The following is an 18,251-nucleotide window of genomic DNA, read 5'->3' on the forward strand; positions in this document are numbered from 1 at the left end:
GGGCACAGTATTTTTTCATATAAGGGGTGGCGTAAGCCACAAAAATTTGGGCTAGGCTTATAAATGCCTTAGGGCAGATAGCCTAGTATAAACCTATGAACCTATAAAGAAACAGTGGTATTTGAAGTCTTTATGGTCGTAGCACCAACACCCCTTGTCTTTTCAGGTCCCGGTGCTGGGGTTTTTGAGAAGGGAAATCACTTGGTGGAGACAACAGATAACCCTAAATCTATGTATTCCCTTCTCCCTCCCTGTTACAAAGCCACAAGTCACCACAGACACCTCAGACTTTGCTTGGGGAGCAGTTTCAGGAGAGAGAAAAGTGCAAAGTGTGAGTGACACCAGGGACAGATGCAAGCAAATAAATGTAAAAGGGATGCTTGCCCTGATCAAGGCACTTGACTCTCTGAATCATCTTTGGACACCAGGACTTCTTCAAGTTGTTACAGACAGTACCACAGTCATGTGGAACATCAAAAACAAAGGAAAATTGGGTTGTACCCCCACTGCAGACTAACCATGTTAGCTTGGGATATAGCTTCACATACCTATTTCACTCTGCAGACATACTGCATTCTAACAGAGCAAAATTAGGCAGCAAGCAAGCTGAGCAGGGCAAGGGCAGACCCTCATGAATGCAGACTAGATCAGGGGGTCTTTCAAGATATGATCATCTTTGGGAAGTTCCCGAAATAGACCTCTTTGCCTCTTCTCTGAACAATCAGCTGCCAAGATCCAGCTCCAGGAGTCCATGCAAGAAAGCCTGGAAGACATATGCCTTTTTTTTCCCCTTGGACAAGAATGTTCCTGCATGCTTTTACACCTTTTTCACTAATATCCAGGGTATTTCTGAAGATTTTGAAGGCATGCCTCAAGATCATTGCGGTGACTCCATTCAGGCCCAAGCAACCATGGTTTTCCTTTCTTTTGGAAATGACCAGAGGAAATTACCACAAGCTTCCTCATAGACTGGATTCTCTCACTGACGAACAGGGGTGTTTAACACACCCTAACACCAATCAACTTCAATTGACTGTCTGGATGATAGGGTTTTAATTCCATTTCAAATAGAAAAAGGTTTTTAATTGTTGCCATCAACATATCCAAGCCCATTCAGTGATAGTTGTTCTCTGGCTTTACAATGTTTATATGAGTTACAGTCCTATGGCCTTTCGTACTTCTCTATCAAAGTTCATTTATTAGTCATTTCAGCATGGATCCTCCTCTTTTAGTGCATTCTCATGTCAGAATGTTTTTGAAGGGGGGTTTGCATAAGAGGTCTCCAAGAAAACTGGTAGCCCCTCCTTGGGATCTTAATTTTGTGTTAGAGAACCTACCATTTGCTCCACTTCAAACAGTTAACCTGTTTTGCCTGTGGTTTGTAACATGGAAAATTGTTTTACTAATTGTTCTAAACTCTGTAAGAGGGGTGTCTGACTTGCAAGTTTTTATGGTGAGTCAGTCCTGTCTTATTTTCCACAGAGGCAGGGTTTCTTTGAGAACTAATCCTCCTTTAATACCTAAAATGGTATCTGTGTTTACTTTAAGCGAAAATATCCCATCTCTCTGTTTTCATTCCTGAACCCAAAAAATGAGGGAGAAAGGACACTCCAGTTGTCCATAGACAACTCGGGTACTGTCTTGACAGTACTAAATATTTCGGATCTTCAGATCAGTTGTCATTTCTTGTGAATGTAAAAAGAAGGGACAACATGTGCCAAAACAGACCATTTCCAAATGATTGTCTAAGGCTGTTACCTTTTGTTATACTCAAATGGCAAGGACTGGATAAGGTGAAACCAATAAAACCAACAAACATGAATCACTACACAAAAAAATAGGTGAGAAGAAATCAGACTTAATGAACAATCTTTTAATATTGAGCACTTTCGTCCAATACAGGACTGCATCAGAATAAATAAATACAAACGTACACAATATTTAAACTGAAGCCAGCCAATTAGATTCCACTAAAAATCAAATATTAAATTAATGAATTAATTATATGATTTAATTAAAAAAAAAAGTATGCATTCCATCTGATATAATTCTTGTCTTTTAAAAAGCACTTAATGTTAACAGTGTCATTTAATCCAGGAAATTTATCTGCCTGCAACTTGATTTGCCACTAAGTTTGTTTTGCTTTTCAAGAAAGTTTTTGTAGTCACCATCCATGTAGTCCAAAGCAACATGTTCTAGAACTGTGAAATAAAACTTTTTAAAAGAACTATAAATCTGGGAATGTTTAAACAAAGCATTGCAGTCATCTTTTGTTTTGAGGAAATACAAGTGCTCTTTAATTCTTTTTGAAAATGTACGGGTAGTCATACCCACATAAAATGCTTCACTGGTTGAACAAACCGCAATATATACTATTCCTATTGAGTTACAATTGAAGTGTTCCCTTATCCATGTGTGATAAACAAATGTTTGGGCCTTCCATGATAAAATTGCATGCACTACAGAAACCATATTTACACATTCCTTTGGGTTTGCATATATATATATATATATATATATATATATATATATATATATATATATATATGTAGCAAGGCGGCCACTGTGGTGCAGCAGTTAGCGTTGCCGCCTCACAGCAAGAGGTTCTCTGGTTCGATTCTCGGCTGGGGTGCCTTCTGTGTGGAGTCTGCATGTCCTCCCTGTGGTCACGTGGGTTTCCTCCAGGCGCTCCAGTTTCCTCCCACATCCCAAAGACATGCAGTAGGTGGCTTGGACATTCTAAATTGGCCCTAGGTGTGAGTGTGTGCATGTGTGCCTTCTGTGGAAGGTTGGGTGCCGGGCTGGCAACTCGACACCGTAAAACTCCACTGCCAATCATGAGCAGACAGATGATCCGCTGTGGCGACCCCTGACTGGGAAAAGCCGAAAGAAGAGAAATATATATATATATATATATATATATATATATATATATATATATATAGCAGGCACCTTAGTATTACCAAACTCCAAGTACTCTTTGACAGCTTTAGATTTTTTGTTAACAAAACTTGGACCAGAATTAATGATGGTATGCAAATCAGGGTTACCTCTGAGAATTTTCCAGCTATCAGGGATGAAATTTCTTATACACATTGACAACCATCAACTGTAATACAAAATTGTACTTACAGTTAATTTTGGTCCTGTCATTACTTTTTCTGACCAAACCTGCCTTTAAAATGTGATGAAAAACTCATTTCTCTTGTGTATTATTTCTTTTGCAGTACATTCCAACATAGATTGCTTGTAACCTCTAATACAAAGCAATTTAACTAATTTGTTGATTCCATCTAAATAAATATATTCTTCCTCCATAGTTAAGTGAGATAGTGTTATCATTTACACATAAGGTATTTTGTTTTTAATCAAACTAGGCTGAACACTTTTGTAATATAAATAGTTAGAAAAACGCACTTTTCTAAAAATCACACTAGAAAATTTTTATCATCAGTGTCATAAGTGACTAAATTTAAGTTTGGTTTCTTCTCATCCATTATGTTTTTGTTGAGGTGATTTTCATTTGTTGGTTTTATTGGTTTTACCTTATCCAGTCCTTGTCATTCAAGGTTTTCATTTTTGGTTTTTGTACAAGGTTGGTTGTGTTATTTCCAGATGAAGGAAACTTGGATATAACTTTGACTACGCATACAGTTCCCAATGAAATGTAGGATATGTTTGGGAGTGTACAAGGTAGTCTTGAAGGACTGAAAACTTCTATTTTTATGTTTTCTGGACAACTCGGACACCATTTCAACAAAGCCAGTCCTTAGGATGGTGTTTCTGATTCCTGTTCCAATGGGTCCAACAATCAGATCAACAGTTTTCGTTTGTCTTCTATTAGAGCTGATACAGTTAAAACTGTGAGTAACAGTTTGGGCAATGTTTTTCCCAATATGCCAAATCCCTTTGGTCTTGGCAATCGAGTTTCAGAAGTTTTAAATAGTGAAGGTGAAGAGATTAATGAATTATTAAAATCCTTTGAAAAGAAACTCATTAGATATCAAAATGTGATCTATGAAAATCGCTACTTCTATGAATGTATTGGATGTCAAATTGTACCAAAGGTTTTAAGGTTTTACAAGTTCCCCAACAGGATAGCTCAACCTGATCCTTTTTTCAAAGAAATTGGTTGACTTTTTCAACTATTCGGGGTTGGAACTGCTAAAAATGTTTGATGAATTTAACGATCAGTTTATTCAGGTTTTTAAGGATGAATTAAAAGACTTGAATACATGTATATGTGTTTTTTTTTCTGCAGCAGGAACATACTATATCGTAATGTAACAACATTTATTTCTTTTGCTCACAGAAGTGCCCTTACCAACATAGAAAGAAAGAAAAAGAATTTAAGGGATACTACAGCTTAAAATAATGGGTACCACCTGTCCGGTTCTTGTTTCTAGTTCTAAAGGTACTGGTCAGCGGGGAAGTGCGTATACAGATATACAGCCATTTAACAGGTCTTCAGAAGACTTTTCCAGAGTCATCAGAAGTAGTGCTAGTGATATTGATGCATGTATTTTGAATGAAAACAATTGTAATGAAAATTTTTTTTCATTGGATCCACCAAGATGGTCTGAAAGAATAGTGAGTTACCTTGATGATTGGAAAATTCTCAGAGGTAACTAACCCTGATATGCATACTATCATTAATTCTTGTCCAAGTTTTGTTTACAAAAAATCTAAAGCTGTCAAACAGTGCTTAGAATTTGATAATACTAAGGTGCCTGCTATATAAACATGCAAATCCAAAAGAATGTGTAAATATGTGTTTTGTAGTGCGTGGAGTTTTATCATGGAAAGACCAAACATTTTTATCACACGTGAATAAGTCTGTTATTAATTAGGGAACATTTCAATTGCAACTCAGTAGGAATAGTTTGCATTGCAGTTTGGTGAACCTGCGAAGCATTTTATGTGTGTATGTCTACCCGTAAATTTTCAAAAAGAATTAAGGAGCACTTGTATTCCATCAAAACAAAGAATGATGGCTGTAATGCTTTATTTAGACATTCCCAGATTTGTAGTTCTTTTAAAAAGTTTTATTTCACAATTTTAAAATGTGTTGCTTTGGACTACAGGGGTGGCAATTACAAAAACATTCTTGAAAAGCAAGAAACTTGGTGGCAAATCAAGTTGCAGGCAGATACATTTCCTGGATTAAATGACACTGTTAATGTTAAATGTTTTTTAAAAGACAAGAATTATATCGGATAAAAAGTAAACTGTTTTTTTTAATTAATTCATGTGATTAATTAATGAGTTTAATATTTGATTTTTAGTGGAATCTATTTGGCTGGCTTCAGTTTAAATATTATGTATGTTTGTGTTTATTCTGATGATGATAATCTGTGTTGAATGAAAGTGCTCAATATTAAAAGCTTGTTCATTAATTTAAGTTTGGTGTCTTATCTGTTATGTTTTCATTGGGGTGATTTTTGTTTTTTGGGTTTGTTATACTCATCACAGCAAAACTATTCCATGCATGGTCAAAGCCCATTTTACCAGGGTCTTGGCTTCATCTATGGCTTCTTGGAAATTATTGATTTCTAGAAGTTTTCTAGAAGCTACAACTCGTTCCTCTGTGCGCAATTTTACAGAACACTATAAGCTTGATTCCTTCCCCAGGTCTAGATCTGGTTATGCAAGGATTATTCTCCAGTGACTCCTGGACTTTTCTCCTTCCCCCTCCCAAATGTAGTAAGCTACGGTAATCTTCTGATATAGTTAAGGTTACTGCAGCATTGATCAATACAGTGAACATAGTACAGTTCTGTAAATAAACTTACCATAACTATAGAAGTTTCAATGATCTCTGCTACAGTAGCCCCTTCCTCTGTGATCGATCTGGATAAGACAGCATTTTCATTTTAAAGTATCTCGGAATATGCTCAAGCATAATTATATCTCTTATTGAATATGTGCAAAATAAAATGCAATATTCCATTTGCAAACTGGTAAGTTTTTCCCATTTGCTACTATCCTCTGAGTTTTCCCTGTGCATCTGGTGTGTTGTTTAATGCCAGGGTGTGGTTTATTTTTTGTTATTCCTAGCAGTGTCTTTTCATGGCTTAGCGTACATCTCTCTTTTGGGAGGAAAACTCTGAAGGGCTTGGTGCCCAAACTTGTCTTTTAGTCAGCTCAACTTGAGCTGCCAGATAGTTTGGGCATGTGGAAAGTGTCCTGAAGCTTTAGAAGCTGGCTGGCTGTTTTATCCTTGGCAGGATATAACCCATATAACTAAGGCTACTGCAGCAGTGATCATTTGAATATTTGCTGATATGGTAAGTTTACTTACACAACTGTACTTTATCATTATACAAGTTCCTTGTCAGTTTGCAAATGGAAAATTGCATTTCATTTTGCACATATTCAGTAAGAGAGATAATTATGCCTGAGCATATTCCGAGATACTTTAAAATGAAAATGCTGTCTTATCCAGATCGATCAGCCCATTTGAAATAATACGGAGTGTACTACAGACTGAGTAAAGTAGATCTTTTATTGATATTTATAGGTTTGAAAGAAAAGATGAAGTTGTATAAACAGCTCTGTGCTTAACATTTCTCTCTCGTACATATAACTCAATGAATAACAGAGAGAGTCAACTGCGATGGATAGCTAAAAAACATTGTATTCATCACAAAGTTCTCATCTTGTGGATCAAGTTGCCTGTAAATGTGAAATAATCAATATAGATAACTTTATATGTCAGTTTGATGTAGTAATTTATAAACAAGTTACAATAGGTTATTTTAGATAACCTGTCATGAAGTTTTTTATGTCTTTTGATGGCTTACATTGCAGTATGGGAGAGATATGGTTTACCCCTGAAATATAAATCGTATACTATGGTAGCCCAAAATGCACAGTAGCATGCACAGTAACACATAGGTCTTTAGTAATACAGTCAAAACAAGAAGTTCTAAGTTTCAGAGAACATGTAGCTTGTCGTTGAGCATAATAGGGACATTTGAGTGTAAGTGAGGGAGATTTATGGTTACAATGTAGCTATGAGGTCTAGAGAAAGACTGGAAGATATTGACTGGTAAGTTTTTCCCATTTGCTAATACCCTCTGAGTTTTCCCTATTTCCCTCTGGATTTGTTTGTTCCTATTACCCAAAGGTAAAGGAGGGGGCCTCACTTGTGTTTCATCATCAAGTAGTTTCCCCTCCTCAGGCATAGAATACCTGTAATACAGAAAGGTTAGATCTTCTGCACAGAGTGAGTGAGAGTTAGGAGCAAGCAGTCTTGTTAAGGTCAGAGAGCACTTCATTGTTTGATAGCTGCCCCAGCTCTTTCTCACAGATCTAGTGACCAGTGAGATGCAAATAAGCATTTAGACTTGAGATGTTTGCTGTGGGATACTACACTGCTCTGCTGATATTCTCATCATGTAAGCAGTTTCCGCCAGTGTTTCTAAGAGTTGTATGGCAACAGAGAAAAGCTACATTTCTCTCTCTCCCTTCCAGTTCACTAGCAGTACAGGCAGATGTACTCCCGAGTAACTTGACAAAAAACAAATAGCCGTTCTGTGTGTAGCTTCCCTGTCACAACTTTACAGAACAGAATACCCATGATCTATTATTTTGTGTCCCCTGTGTTTTCTTTTTCTGAATGTTGTCTCAGTTCCCCACCTGTTACCTGTTTTGTTCAGTATATGCTGACCACCCGCAGGAAGACAGGAGATGGGAGGTATAGGATTCTTGCTTGTACTGTGGCCAGTTTGGAAGTCTTTCTGTTTTTATGCTGTGAAGTTCCTTGCTTCTGTTACTTGCAGTATAGACAATGTTACGAAGAGATATGCAGGCTTCCACACACATGCACATCCTAAAGATGACACTACAGGGCTCTTAGTGAGGTCATATGTCTTCTCTTGTTAGTGCAGCCAGGTTCTTCATGTAACATGTGTCCAGCAGACAGGCTGATACACCATCCCCATATAAAGAGACTACGCCATCATTTGTTTTCAGGACTTGGGCCAAATGTCCTGTATCTGCTGGACAGTTTTCAGATAAATAACTTAATTGACAGCAGTTTTTCATTGGTTTGTGTTCCTGCATAGCTGTTGTAGCTAAAGAAAATGTGCATTTGTATCATGTCCTCTAATAGATGGTAGGAGTCTGCATTGAATAAAAGGGCAGTAAATCAAGCTGCAGAACTTGGTAATGCCACCAGAGACTCACAGTGGCATCTGTGTTGATGTATGATTTTACTGTGTGTTATTTTAAGTGTAAAATAAGCTTTTAATTGATTTCTTAAATCAAATAGGATATTCTCTTAACTTTCTATAGTAAAAGTGTTGGTACTATTGATACTATTGGTAATTGCTTTGATGGTTACGAGGCTACCCTTTTTTTTTTGACCATGCCTTGTTGGTGTGCAAACTGACTAATTTTTAAGTACAGTAATTCACCTAGGTACTGTTAGTAACATTAAAAGATGAAATGTTATCAGGTTACGATGCTACTCTTTAAATTGTAAACTGGAAAGGATAGATATCCCCAGGATAAAGAAAAGGGTATAATGCTAATAATGTAATTATAGTAAGGATTGGAATGTACAGATAAACACTGTATGTTTTTTCTTTGAAACTACAGAGTCAGTTTGTATTTTTGATAAGCTATCCAGACTCCTGGTTTATTTTTTTTTTCTTCTTTTGCAGAGCGGATCATTGCCCTAGTGGAAAAATATTAGCAGTTAAGGTAAGGAACTTCTATTGATTTCCATGACAGTATTTTACTTTTCTTGTTTCCTCCTTTTTGACTGTTTCTAAATACACATAATCTAAGTTGTTGTATAACTCACACATTTTTTTATATTTTTTTTTATGTTTCTTTTTCAGGAAAAGTGCATCTTCAGCAATGCTAACAGCTCCAGTTTTGTTATATTTCTTTATGTACTGCAGTTAACTGAACTGTTCATACACCTGTAGGCCAGAACATGACTGATTTTTGCACAGCACTCCTCCCTCTTCCTGCTGAATTTTGTCAGCTATATCTGTACATTATTCATCTAGTTCCCTTTCATTTCCTTAAAGAAGCAAAAGTCTAGGGTAGAAAAAGTGCCATCATGTTAGGAAGGACTTGGGAATGCTCTAATTACCCTGCCTTTAATGCAGTCTGGGTGGTGTGGTATCTGTGGGCTTGTTGCAGTGGGAGCAGATAACACAGAAGGTGTGGTCTAACCCACATAAGATTTTTAAAGAGACTGAGCACTGTAAAAGAAATGTGTACCATGTGATGTACAGCTTCCCACAGCAAGCTCATTAACATTTAAAGCTGAAAGGGAGATGTAACATCTCCCTTTTTAGTTTATACATATACATACATACACACACACACCTATACACACACACACACACATATATATATATATATATATATATATATATATATATATATTTATAGGTATAAACAGTTTGCCATCAAAATCCTGAAAGGCATGCAGTCGAATACCAGTTGGTCAAATGTGTGGTTTTTAAGTTGTCGCAATGTCAAACTAAAAGTGGTTGAATGTATATTATCGAAAGTAGGTATGCATTCACTATTATAAATACGACGTTTTGAATGGAGATCAGGGTACAGTGTGGATCAAGTAATTTACCCTTTTCCTCACTGTAGTGTGACCTCGGTGTTAGTATATATAATACACAAGGGGTGTGGGGGTGCAGGGTGCCTTACCCCCTGCTAAAACATAAAATGACACAGACTTTCAAAACCGGAAGTCTGGCATGTCGAATGTCAATTGTTGTGTTTACCACATTCGACATTCTGGCCAAATTTTATTTTCATTTTCAACATTTTTTGCATTCCTTTAATGAAAAATGTTCTTCCTTTAGGGATTTTGATAGTAAACCTATATATATATATATAAGTATGCAGTGTGTGTTTATATTGCATACATTGTATGAGGTAGCATTCATTGTGTTATAGACGCACGTCACAGGTAGTTTGCATAAAAAAATAATTTATACATCTTTAAAAGCACTTTTTAATAAATGCACCTTTTCAGTTCTTAGAAGCATGATCAGCTGTTTAACTGTTTTCTTTAACAATTTTCTTGCTTCAGTATTTAACATAAATATTTTCTCTGGACATCTGATATTTTTGGGCATACATTGCTGCACTAGAGCTTTTGTTGGATACATAAGTGTTCAAGCATCTCTGTCTATAACTTTTAACTGTCACATTTCTCACAGACTCTTGTTCTGTGGTAGTGCTGGTTGTGGCAATTAAAGTTGCTCCTCTTCCTGGAACTTCACATATGCAGACATCAGTAATTCCTTCTATGCAGATGTTCTTCGTGTTTCACTGTTGCAGTCATCACCTGTGAGTTATCCCTGCTGTGATAACCCTCGGCCGGCCCAAATACCAGTCAATGTTTTTTTGCATCGGCTGCTGTCGCTTGCTGCCTGACATCAGGTCGTCAGTGCTATAAAGGAAGGCAGCTGACGGCATTACATCATTTTTGCCATGGAACCCGTAGCAGAAGCAGTTCGCAGGTGTGCCAGTTGGTCGCTACCAGAGTTTGAATTACAGCTGAAAATGTCTAAAGCTAAGTACCGCATTGGGGATCCTTTTTTCTTGCACTAACTGATGTCTGAAAAAGTTAACAGTTGTCTCGCCTGTGGAAAGCAAATACCACATCATGACTTCCATTCATACTGCTTCACTTGTTTAGGCCCAGACCATGACATCCCCCATTGCTGGTTCTGTGCCCTCTTTAAAGTGAGAACCATTCATCGTAGAGCTCTTATTGTAGCCAGGTATTTTCATTTTCCGTCTTCGCATTCCGAAATGGTATCCTTCAGCCAACAATCCGTAGACATTCCGAAAAAAATATAAGGATAAAGATAGAGACAGACAACACAAAGCTAAGCTTTCCAACGACTCTACCACTAAGCAGGTAGTTCTCCGGAATACAGTGAGGTGCCTTTGCAGCCTGTAATGCCTGATTCAGTACCTTCACAGGTCTCTACTGAGACCCTTTTGGAGTCCGGTATGCTGCAGAAATCTTCTTCGTCTTCCGAGCCTTTGGTTATCTCTGCCTTGGTTGGGTCCAGAGCCGCAACGCAGGCACCTGCTTCTGAGAAGGTTTTTCGCACTACCAATTCTAGACAAAAAACTATGTCTTCTCCACCGACTACTGTTTCTCTCAGCCTGATGGATACTGTTAGGCCTAAAAGCAAGGCCACTCCTAGGAAAACTACCTCTATCCACCATTTTACTCCTGCTCCACCACTCCAAGCTCAAATGCTTAAAATGGTGGAAGACCTTATCACCCTTATTAGGGGTAGTCAGGCCACAACTTCTAAAAAGAAAAGAGACCTTTTTCCTGAAATACTGACAGAACAGGATTCTGAGGAGTCTGATTATTCAGATTTCGAAGAGGAACAACAACCTTTGACTGCTTATGAAGCTTCAGATGCAGAGGAATCCATTCCTTCTTTCTCCCCACCAGAAGATCTTTCCTTTGGGGAAACCCTTCACACCGTCAGGGAACATTTCCATTGGGAATCCCAGGACTTCCCTCAGTCTAAGAAAAGACTAAGAGAGTTTCTAGACCTGACCCAGCACAGACCCTTGGCCATCCCTCCAATCATAGAGGTGGTTGATGATGCCTTCCATGAATCCAGCTTAGCTCCTGATGCCCTCCCACCTGCTCCCAGTAAACCTGATAGGTATTACAGAGTACTGGATTCTCACAAATACCTGTATAGAAATCCTGCAGCAGACCCAGAGGTCATTACACAGGGACCAGAAGGAGTTAAGGCTAGTTATGCAAAGAATCCTATTCCTTCTGACAAGGACTCCAGAGCTGTGGACAGCTGGGGTAAAAAAAGTATACACCTGTGCAACCTTAGCTATCAAGAGCACTCAGCTGTCAGTTCCACATGTTAAAATATCAACAGCATACTTTGGAACTATTAAAACAAAAGATTTCAACCTTTCCTGACTCCCAATTCAAAAGAGTTAGCAGATTTACTGCATTCTCTTGTCAAGTGGCCAAACACTCATTACACTGTGGACATGACACCTTAGAAGCCTCAAGCAGGGCAGCAGTATCAGGATCTGTCATTAGGAGACATGCATGGTTGAAGGAACAAACCTCTCCCTGATCATGTCCAATCTAAATTACTTGATGCACCCTCGGATAAGGACTGCTTGTTTGGAGTAAAAGCAGAAGTGGTGCTTAAAAAGATGGAAGACAAAGCAAAATCTATGCAAACTAAAAGATTTGCTTCAGGTACAACCTTCTAAGTTCTGCAGGAATTTTCCCTCAAAACACTGGTCCTTTCCTGCACCTAGCAGACAGAGGCAAGGTAAGCCCCGTGGGGACAGGCCACCCAGACTCCTGTCCCAGGGACAGCAGAGAACCAAACAGTGGACCACTTCAGCTTCAAAGGCAGGGAGTTCTAATCCATCTCTCTATGGCAAACACTCTTAATGACTCCCTCTCCCCCCTCTGCCCTCTTTTCACTCACCAGAAACTAGGAGGAAGGCTCTCCCTCTGCAAAGAAAATTGGCTTTCTGTAACAAAGGACCAGTGGGTCTTAATGATCAGTTTTCAGAGATGCAAATTCAAGATCAATTTTCAGAGATACAAATTCTCCTTAAATGAACTCCCAGTTCCAAGAGGGTACCCAGACTTACCTCCAAAACAGTAGGCAAAGGCATTGCAACATGTCCAAACTGTCATATCCCAAGGGGCAGTAGAACTTTTCCCCTTAGATCAAACAGGCAAAGGCTTTTATTCCAGACTATTCCTTGTTCCCAGAAAAGAGGGCACTTGGTGCCCCATCCTGGATCTATCCATTCTAAACACCTTCCTGATGGTCCACAAATTCAAAATGCTAACTTTGCAGCAACTGCTGCCTATGCTGACAAAAATGCCTAGTTAGTTACCCTAGATCTAAAAGATGCCTACCTCCACATCTCCATAAGGGAATCCTGCAGGAAATTCCTTCACTTCAGAGCAGGCTCACAACACTTTCAGTTCTCTGCACTACCCTTTGGCTTATCTACTGCTCCCAGGGCCCGGCCATAGCCTTTTGCAGACAGAAAAATATACAGATTTACCCTTATCTGGACGACTGCCTCATTCAGGCAGATTGCAAAGAAAAGCTCCTCAAGGACCTCCTTTTTGTCAAAACCCTACTAACCTCCTTAGAGTACACCATCAACAAGAAGAAATCAAAGCAAACACCCTCCAGGAAGATCATTTTCTCTGGAGCACTGCTGGACACAGCCTCCCAAATGGCCTTCCTGTTGCAGAAAAGCAAAGCTTCCTGCCTCTCTATTTTACCTAGCTAGGTTCCAGAAGTCACCTCACTGCGAGGAAGTTCCTGCAAGACTTGGGGTACATGGCATTTTGCATCTTTCTAATTCCTCTGGCTAGGCTTCACATGAGAAAACTTCAGTGGTACCTAAAGAACCTTTGATGTCAGCACTCTCAATCTCTAGAGACCTCTCTCCCTCTGATCCCCTGTATAAGGCTGAGTTTCTCTGGTGGAGAGGGGTCTGTGCCCAGAACAAGGGTCTTTCCTTCACCCTTTGCTCAACCAGGCAGTCCATTACCACCGACGCCTCAGACATAGCTTGGTGAGCTCACATAGAAGGCAGGTGCACCCAAGGTCTTTGGGATGCCCAGCACATTCTCTTACACATCAGCCAGAAGGAAATGATGGCAGTACAAAAGGCTGTGACATCCTTCAGACCCCATCTCAAGCCAGGGGGGTCTTCCTTATCAAAACAGACAACACCACAGTAATGTGGTATATCAACAAAACAGGGAGGGACCCAATCTTACTCTCTGTGCAGGCTAGCCATGAACCTATGGCTGACAGCCTCTTCCATGGGATTACACCTAATAGCCCAATACCTACCAGGGAACAGCACCACCCTGGCAGACCACTTAAGCAGAAACTTAATGGACTGCACGAATGGCAGCTCCACAGAAAAATCTTTTTTTGCAAATCACTTAGGCATGGGGGCCTCCGGAGGTGGATCTCTTTGCTTCACACCTCAAACATCAACTGAAAAAATTCTGTATCAGGGAGTATCACCACCTAGCTTGGAAGGTGGATGCCGTGACCTTCCCCTGGAACACCCTCTTTGTGTACACATTCCCTCCTCTGCCTCTTATTCCCAAGGTACTGATCAAAATAAGGGAGGAGAGACCAAAGGCCATCCTCATTGCTCCAGATTGACTGTACCCCTTACTGCACAGCCTGACCTTGCAGCCTCCCAGGCAGCTTCCCCTGATCTCATTCCTCTCAACTCAGGTAGGGAGGGGGGAATGCTGCACCCAGACTTGCAGACTGTCAAACTATCAGCATGGCTAATACTCTAAAGGCAAACAAGGGGCTCCTGTTAAGCAAACAGGTCCTAGACATTATTATAGAGGCCAGAAGGCTGAGCACCAGAAAATCTTATGCAGGAAAATGGAAAAGATTCTGCTCCTGGCACCAGTCCAGAGGGGGCAATACCTCACAACCTTCCATCCCTCTTATCCTGGACTAGCTAGCAGAGCTACTGAATAGTGGCCTCTCCTTCTCTTCTATAAAAATCGATGCCTCAGCCATTTCAGCTCGTTTTGATACAGAACAGCCCCTGTTCTTCCCATCCTTTGATTAAACAATTCCTCAGAGGGGCTTCTAATATCATACCTCCTAGAAGACGACCCACTCCAGCCTGGGACCTGAATTATGTTTTGGAAAAACTAACCATACCACCCTTCATACTTGCTGCTCCAGCAGAACTAAGATACCTCTCCTGGAGACTGGTTTTCTCCTAGCTATCACCTCAGCCAGAAGGATTTCAGAACTTCAGGCATTGATGGCCATTGAGCTCTTCATCATGTTCCATGCAGACAGGGTCTCCTGTGGAATAATCCCTCCTTTATGCCCAAGGTGGTATCTAATGTAACTCTCAACCAAGCCATACATCTACCCACCTTCTTTCCTAACCTTCAAAACAAGGGGGAAAATATTCTGTACTACTAGACGTGCACAGACAGTTTAGATACTATCTGGACCGTACTAAACCCTTCAGGAAAACAAACAAACTACTTGTCAGCTTTGCCCCAGGAGCAGAGAGAAAGCCTGTTTCCAAACAAACCATTTCCAAATGAATATGACACTGTATCCATTTCTGCTACAGATTGCATGGGAACCCCCCTCCCAAGTATATTCAAACCCATTCCACTAGGGCAGCCTCCACTTCTATAGCATTCCTCAGAGGAATTCCCACCAGGGACATTCTAGAAGCTGCCACGTGGACGTCTGTCCATACCTTTGCCAAGCATTACCACCTACCTCTATTTTCTAAGGCTAGGGCAGGGTTTGCCTCTGCAGTTCTGCAGGGCAGCTGACCCATTCCTAGGTCTCTTACTAATACTACCGCCTATCTCCTCAGCTTTGGGAATCCTTCCACAGGTGATGACTGCAACAGTGAAATGCAAAGAACATAGTACAGTTGTGTGCGCTTACCATAAATGTAGATGTTCAAGTGTACTCACTGTTGCAGTCCTGGTTTCCCACCCTCCTTCCCCCTTATATCTTCTTTCTTTAGGGAGACAAGTTTCTAACGGTGGTTTTTAGCCACCAGGACCACTTTGCCTTACATACTTGGGCCTCTGACTGGTTAGGGCAAGAAAAACTGATGTAATGGCGTCAGCTGCCTTCCTTTATAGCACTGATGACCTGACCTCAGGCAGCAAGTGACAGCAGCCGAAGCAGAAAAACATTGACTCTGGTATTCGGGCCAGCCGAGTGCTACTACAGCAGGGGATAACCCACAGGTGATGACTGCAACAGTGAATACACTCAAACATCTACATTTATGGTAAATGTACACAACTGTACTTTTTCCATATATCATGTGAATAACGTAGAATATTGGTTCACCTGCTTTACCAACTGCTACTTCTTTAGACTATGAAATTTCCCATAGCTTGTATAGTCTTTCTTTTGGGGTATTAAATAGGCAGCCAACGCCATTTTCTTCAGTCTTTCTTGCCGTGCGGTGCCCGAAGCAGAAGCAGTTCGCAAGTGCCGGTCGGCCAGCTCCTGAGATTTTCGAATCGAATTTCAGCCCGAAGTCTTCTCTAAAGCTAAGTACCCGTTAGAAACTTTTCTTGCCTCAGACCGATGTCAGACAAAGTTAATAATTGCATTTCTTGTGGGAAGCAAATACCTCATAAGGATTTTCATTCTTATTGTATTCCTTGCCTAGGCCCAGACCATGACGTCTCTGGTTGTCGGTTTTGTGCTAGGATCAACAAACGTACAATTAAGCGTCGGGCGGATTTCACCCAGCATTATTTTGGCAGAAAATTTAACTATAGCATGCCGTCGGAGCAACCGACATCAGCAATGATTAAAAAACGCAAGGATAAGGACAGACAGCCAAGGCCAAGACCAGTTACCGAGGCCTCAGCCAGGCCTGACGCCAGTTCTCCGGTTTTCAGCGAGGCACCTACGCAGCCCCTGACTACCGCTGATTCAGAAATTCTGACAGCCTCCCAGACCGAAGCAGCTTGGCCTCAGGAACCGGTTCCACCTCACCCCTCGGACGCCAGCCCTAACGGTGATCCGGAAATTTTGGATAGGCCTTCGGTTTCTGAAGGTGTCTTCAAACCGACAACTATCTCTACTAAGTCTTATGCTAAAGCTCCCTTGAAAGTTAGGAAGCCTGGTCCACACACCCCCCACAGGCCCCTATGCCTAAAAAACAGATGCTTAAGATGGCTGAGGATTTGATTACTGAGGACCAGGATTACTCCTTCCCTCCTTATGAAGACTCAGATGCTGAAGAGTCCATTCCCTCTGTCTCCCCCCCTGAAAACTACTCTTTTGGGGAAACTTTACACACCTTGAGGGAACACTTCCACTGGGAAGGCCAAGATTACTCTGACTCTAAGAAAAGACTCCGGGAGTTTCTTCTTCTTCTTCCACAGCATAGACCCCTAGCAATTCCTCCAGTTTTAGACATTTTGGATGATGTTTACTCCGAATCTAGCCTAAACCCAGATTCCTTACCTCCAGCACCAGCTAAACCAGACAGATACTACCAAGTTCCTGATACTCATAAGTTTCTATATAAAAGCCCTACTGCAGACCCAGAAACCATTTCCCAGGGTCCCAAAGGGGTTAAGGCCTCTAGTGCTAAGAATCCACTTCCTTCTGAAAGAGATTCCAGAGCATTAGAAAGATGGGGAAAGAAAGTGTATACGTCTGCCACTTTGGCCATGAGGGCCTTAAACTGCCAATTCCACATGCTAAAATACCAACAGTACTTGATTACACAGTTAAAACAGAAAATGATCCCTCAGACAGATCAACCTGATTTCAAAGAGATGCAGGATTTGCTGCATGCAGCAGAACAGGAGGGAAAGCATACCTTACAGTGTGGTTTTGATTCATTGGAAGCCTCATGTAGAGCAGCTGTCACAGGGTCTGTAATACGTAGGCATGCTTGGCTTAAAGAACAAGCCTTACCAGAACATGTCAAAGCAAAGTTATTGGATGCTCCATTGCAGAAAGATGTGTTATTTGGTGTCAAAGCAGAGGAAGTTTTAAAGAAAATGGAAGAAAAGGCAAAATCAATGCAAACAGTTAAAGATTTCTTACAGGTACAACCTCCTCGTTTCAGCAGAAACTGGCCATAAAAAAACTGGTCCTTTCCTGCATCAGACAGACCCCAAAGAGGTAGGTACAGATGCCCAAGGGGCAGAGGCCAGCCACAAGGTTCTTTCAGGCCTAGACAATGGCAAACAACATCTCAAAGAGGGGGAGACGAAAGATCTCAACCCTTCAGGAAACAAACACAATGACTTCCCTCTTCATCTGCCAAGCAAAATTGCCCTGGCAGCACCTTTGGGCGGAAAACTGGCTTTATTTCCACAAAATTGGAGCATCATAACAAAGGACAAATGGATTCCGGATATTATTACCCGAGGCTACAGATTTCATTTCCACACTTTACCACAGATGAGAGGCACGCCAAATCTGCCTCCAAACCAATAGGCAGAGGCACAAACGCAAATTTCAGCTCTCATGGATATGAAAGCAATTCAAAAGGTACCTACAAAGGAGCAAGGTCAAGGTTTTTACTCAAGACTATTTCTAGTCCCAAGACAGGACAAAGCCTGAAGGCCCATTTTAGACCTCTCAATTCTGAACACATACCTGGAGGTACCCAAATTCAGAATGCTCACACTTCAGCAGCTTCTTCCCATGCTG

General features: G+C 40.7%; 1 protein-coding gene across 2 annotated transcripts in view; it reads left to right on the forward strand.

The window, feature by feature from the left end:
* The window catches only part of MAP2K5 (mitogen-activated protein kinase kinase 5), a 3,489,187-nt gene that overhangs the window by 1,818,248 nt on the left and 1,652,688 nt on the right, over positions 1–18,251 (forward strand). For both annotated transcript variants that reach the window (XM_044077884.1, XM_044077885.1), the window contains one exon: positions 8,670–8,709. In XM_044077884.1, coding sequence (XP_043933819.1) covers positions 8,670–8,709 — 40 coding nt within the window. The remainder of the gene's footprint in view (positions 1–8,669; positions 8,710–18,251) is intronic.

This window comes from Protopterus annectens, chromosome 7.part0 (genome assembly GCF_019279795.1).
Source record: "Protopterus annectens isolate FY-2018-M chromosome 7.part0, PAN1.0, whole genome shotgun sequence".
NCBI lineage: Eukaryota > Metazoa > Chordata > Ceratodontiformes > Protopteridae > Protopterus > Protopterus annectens.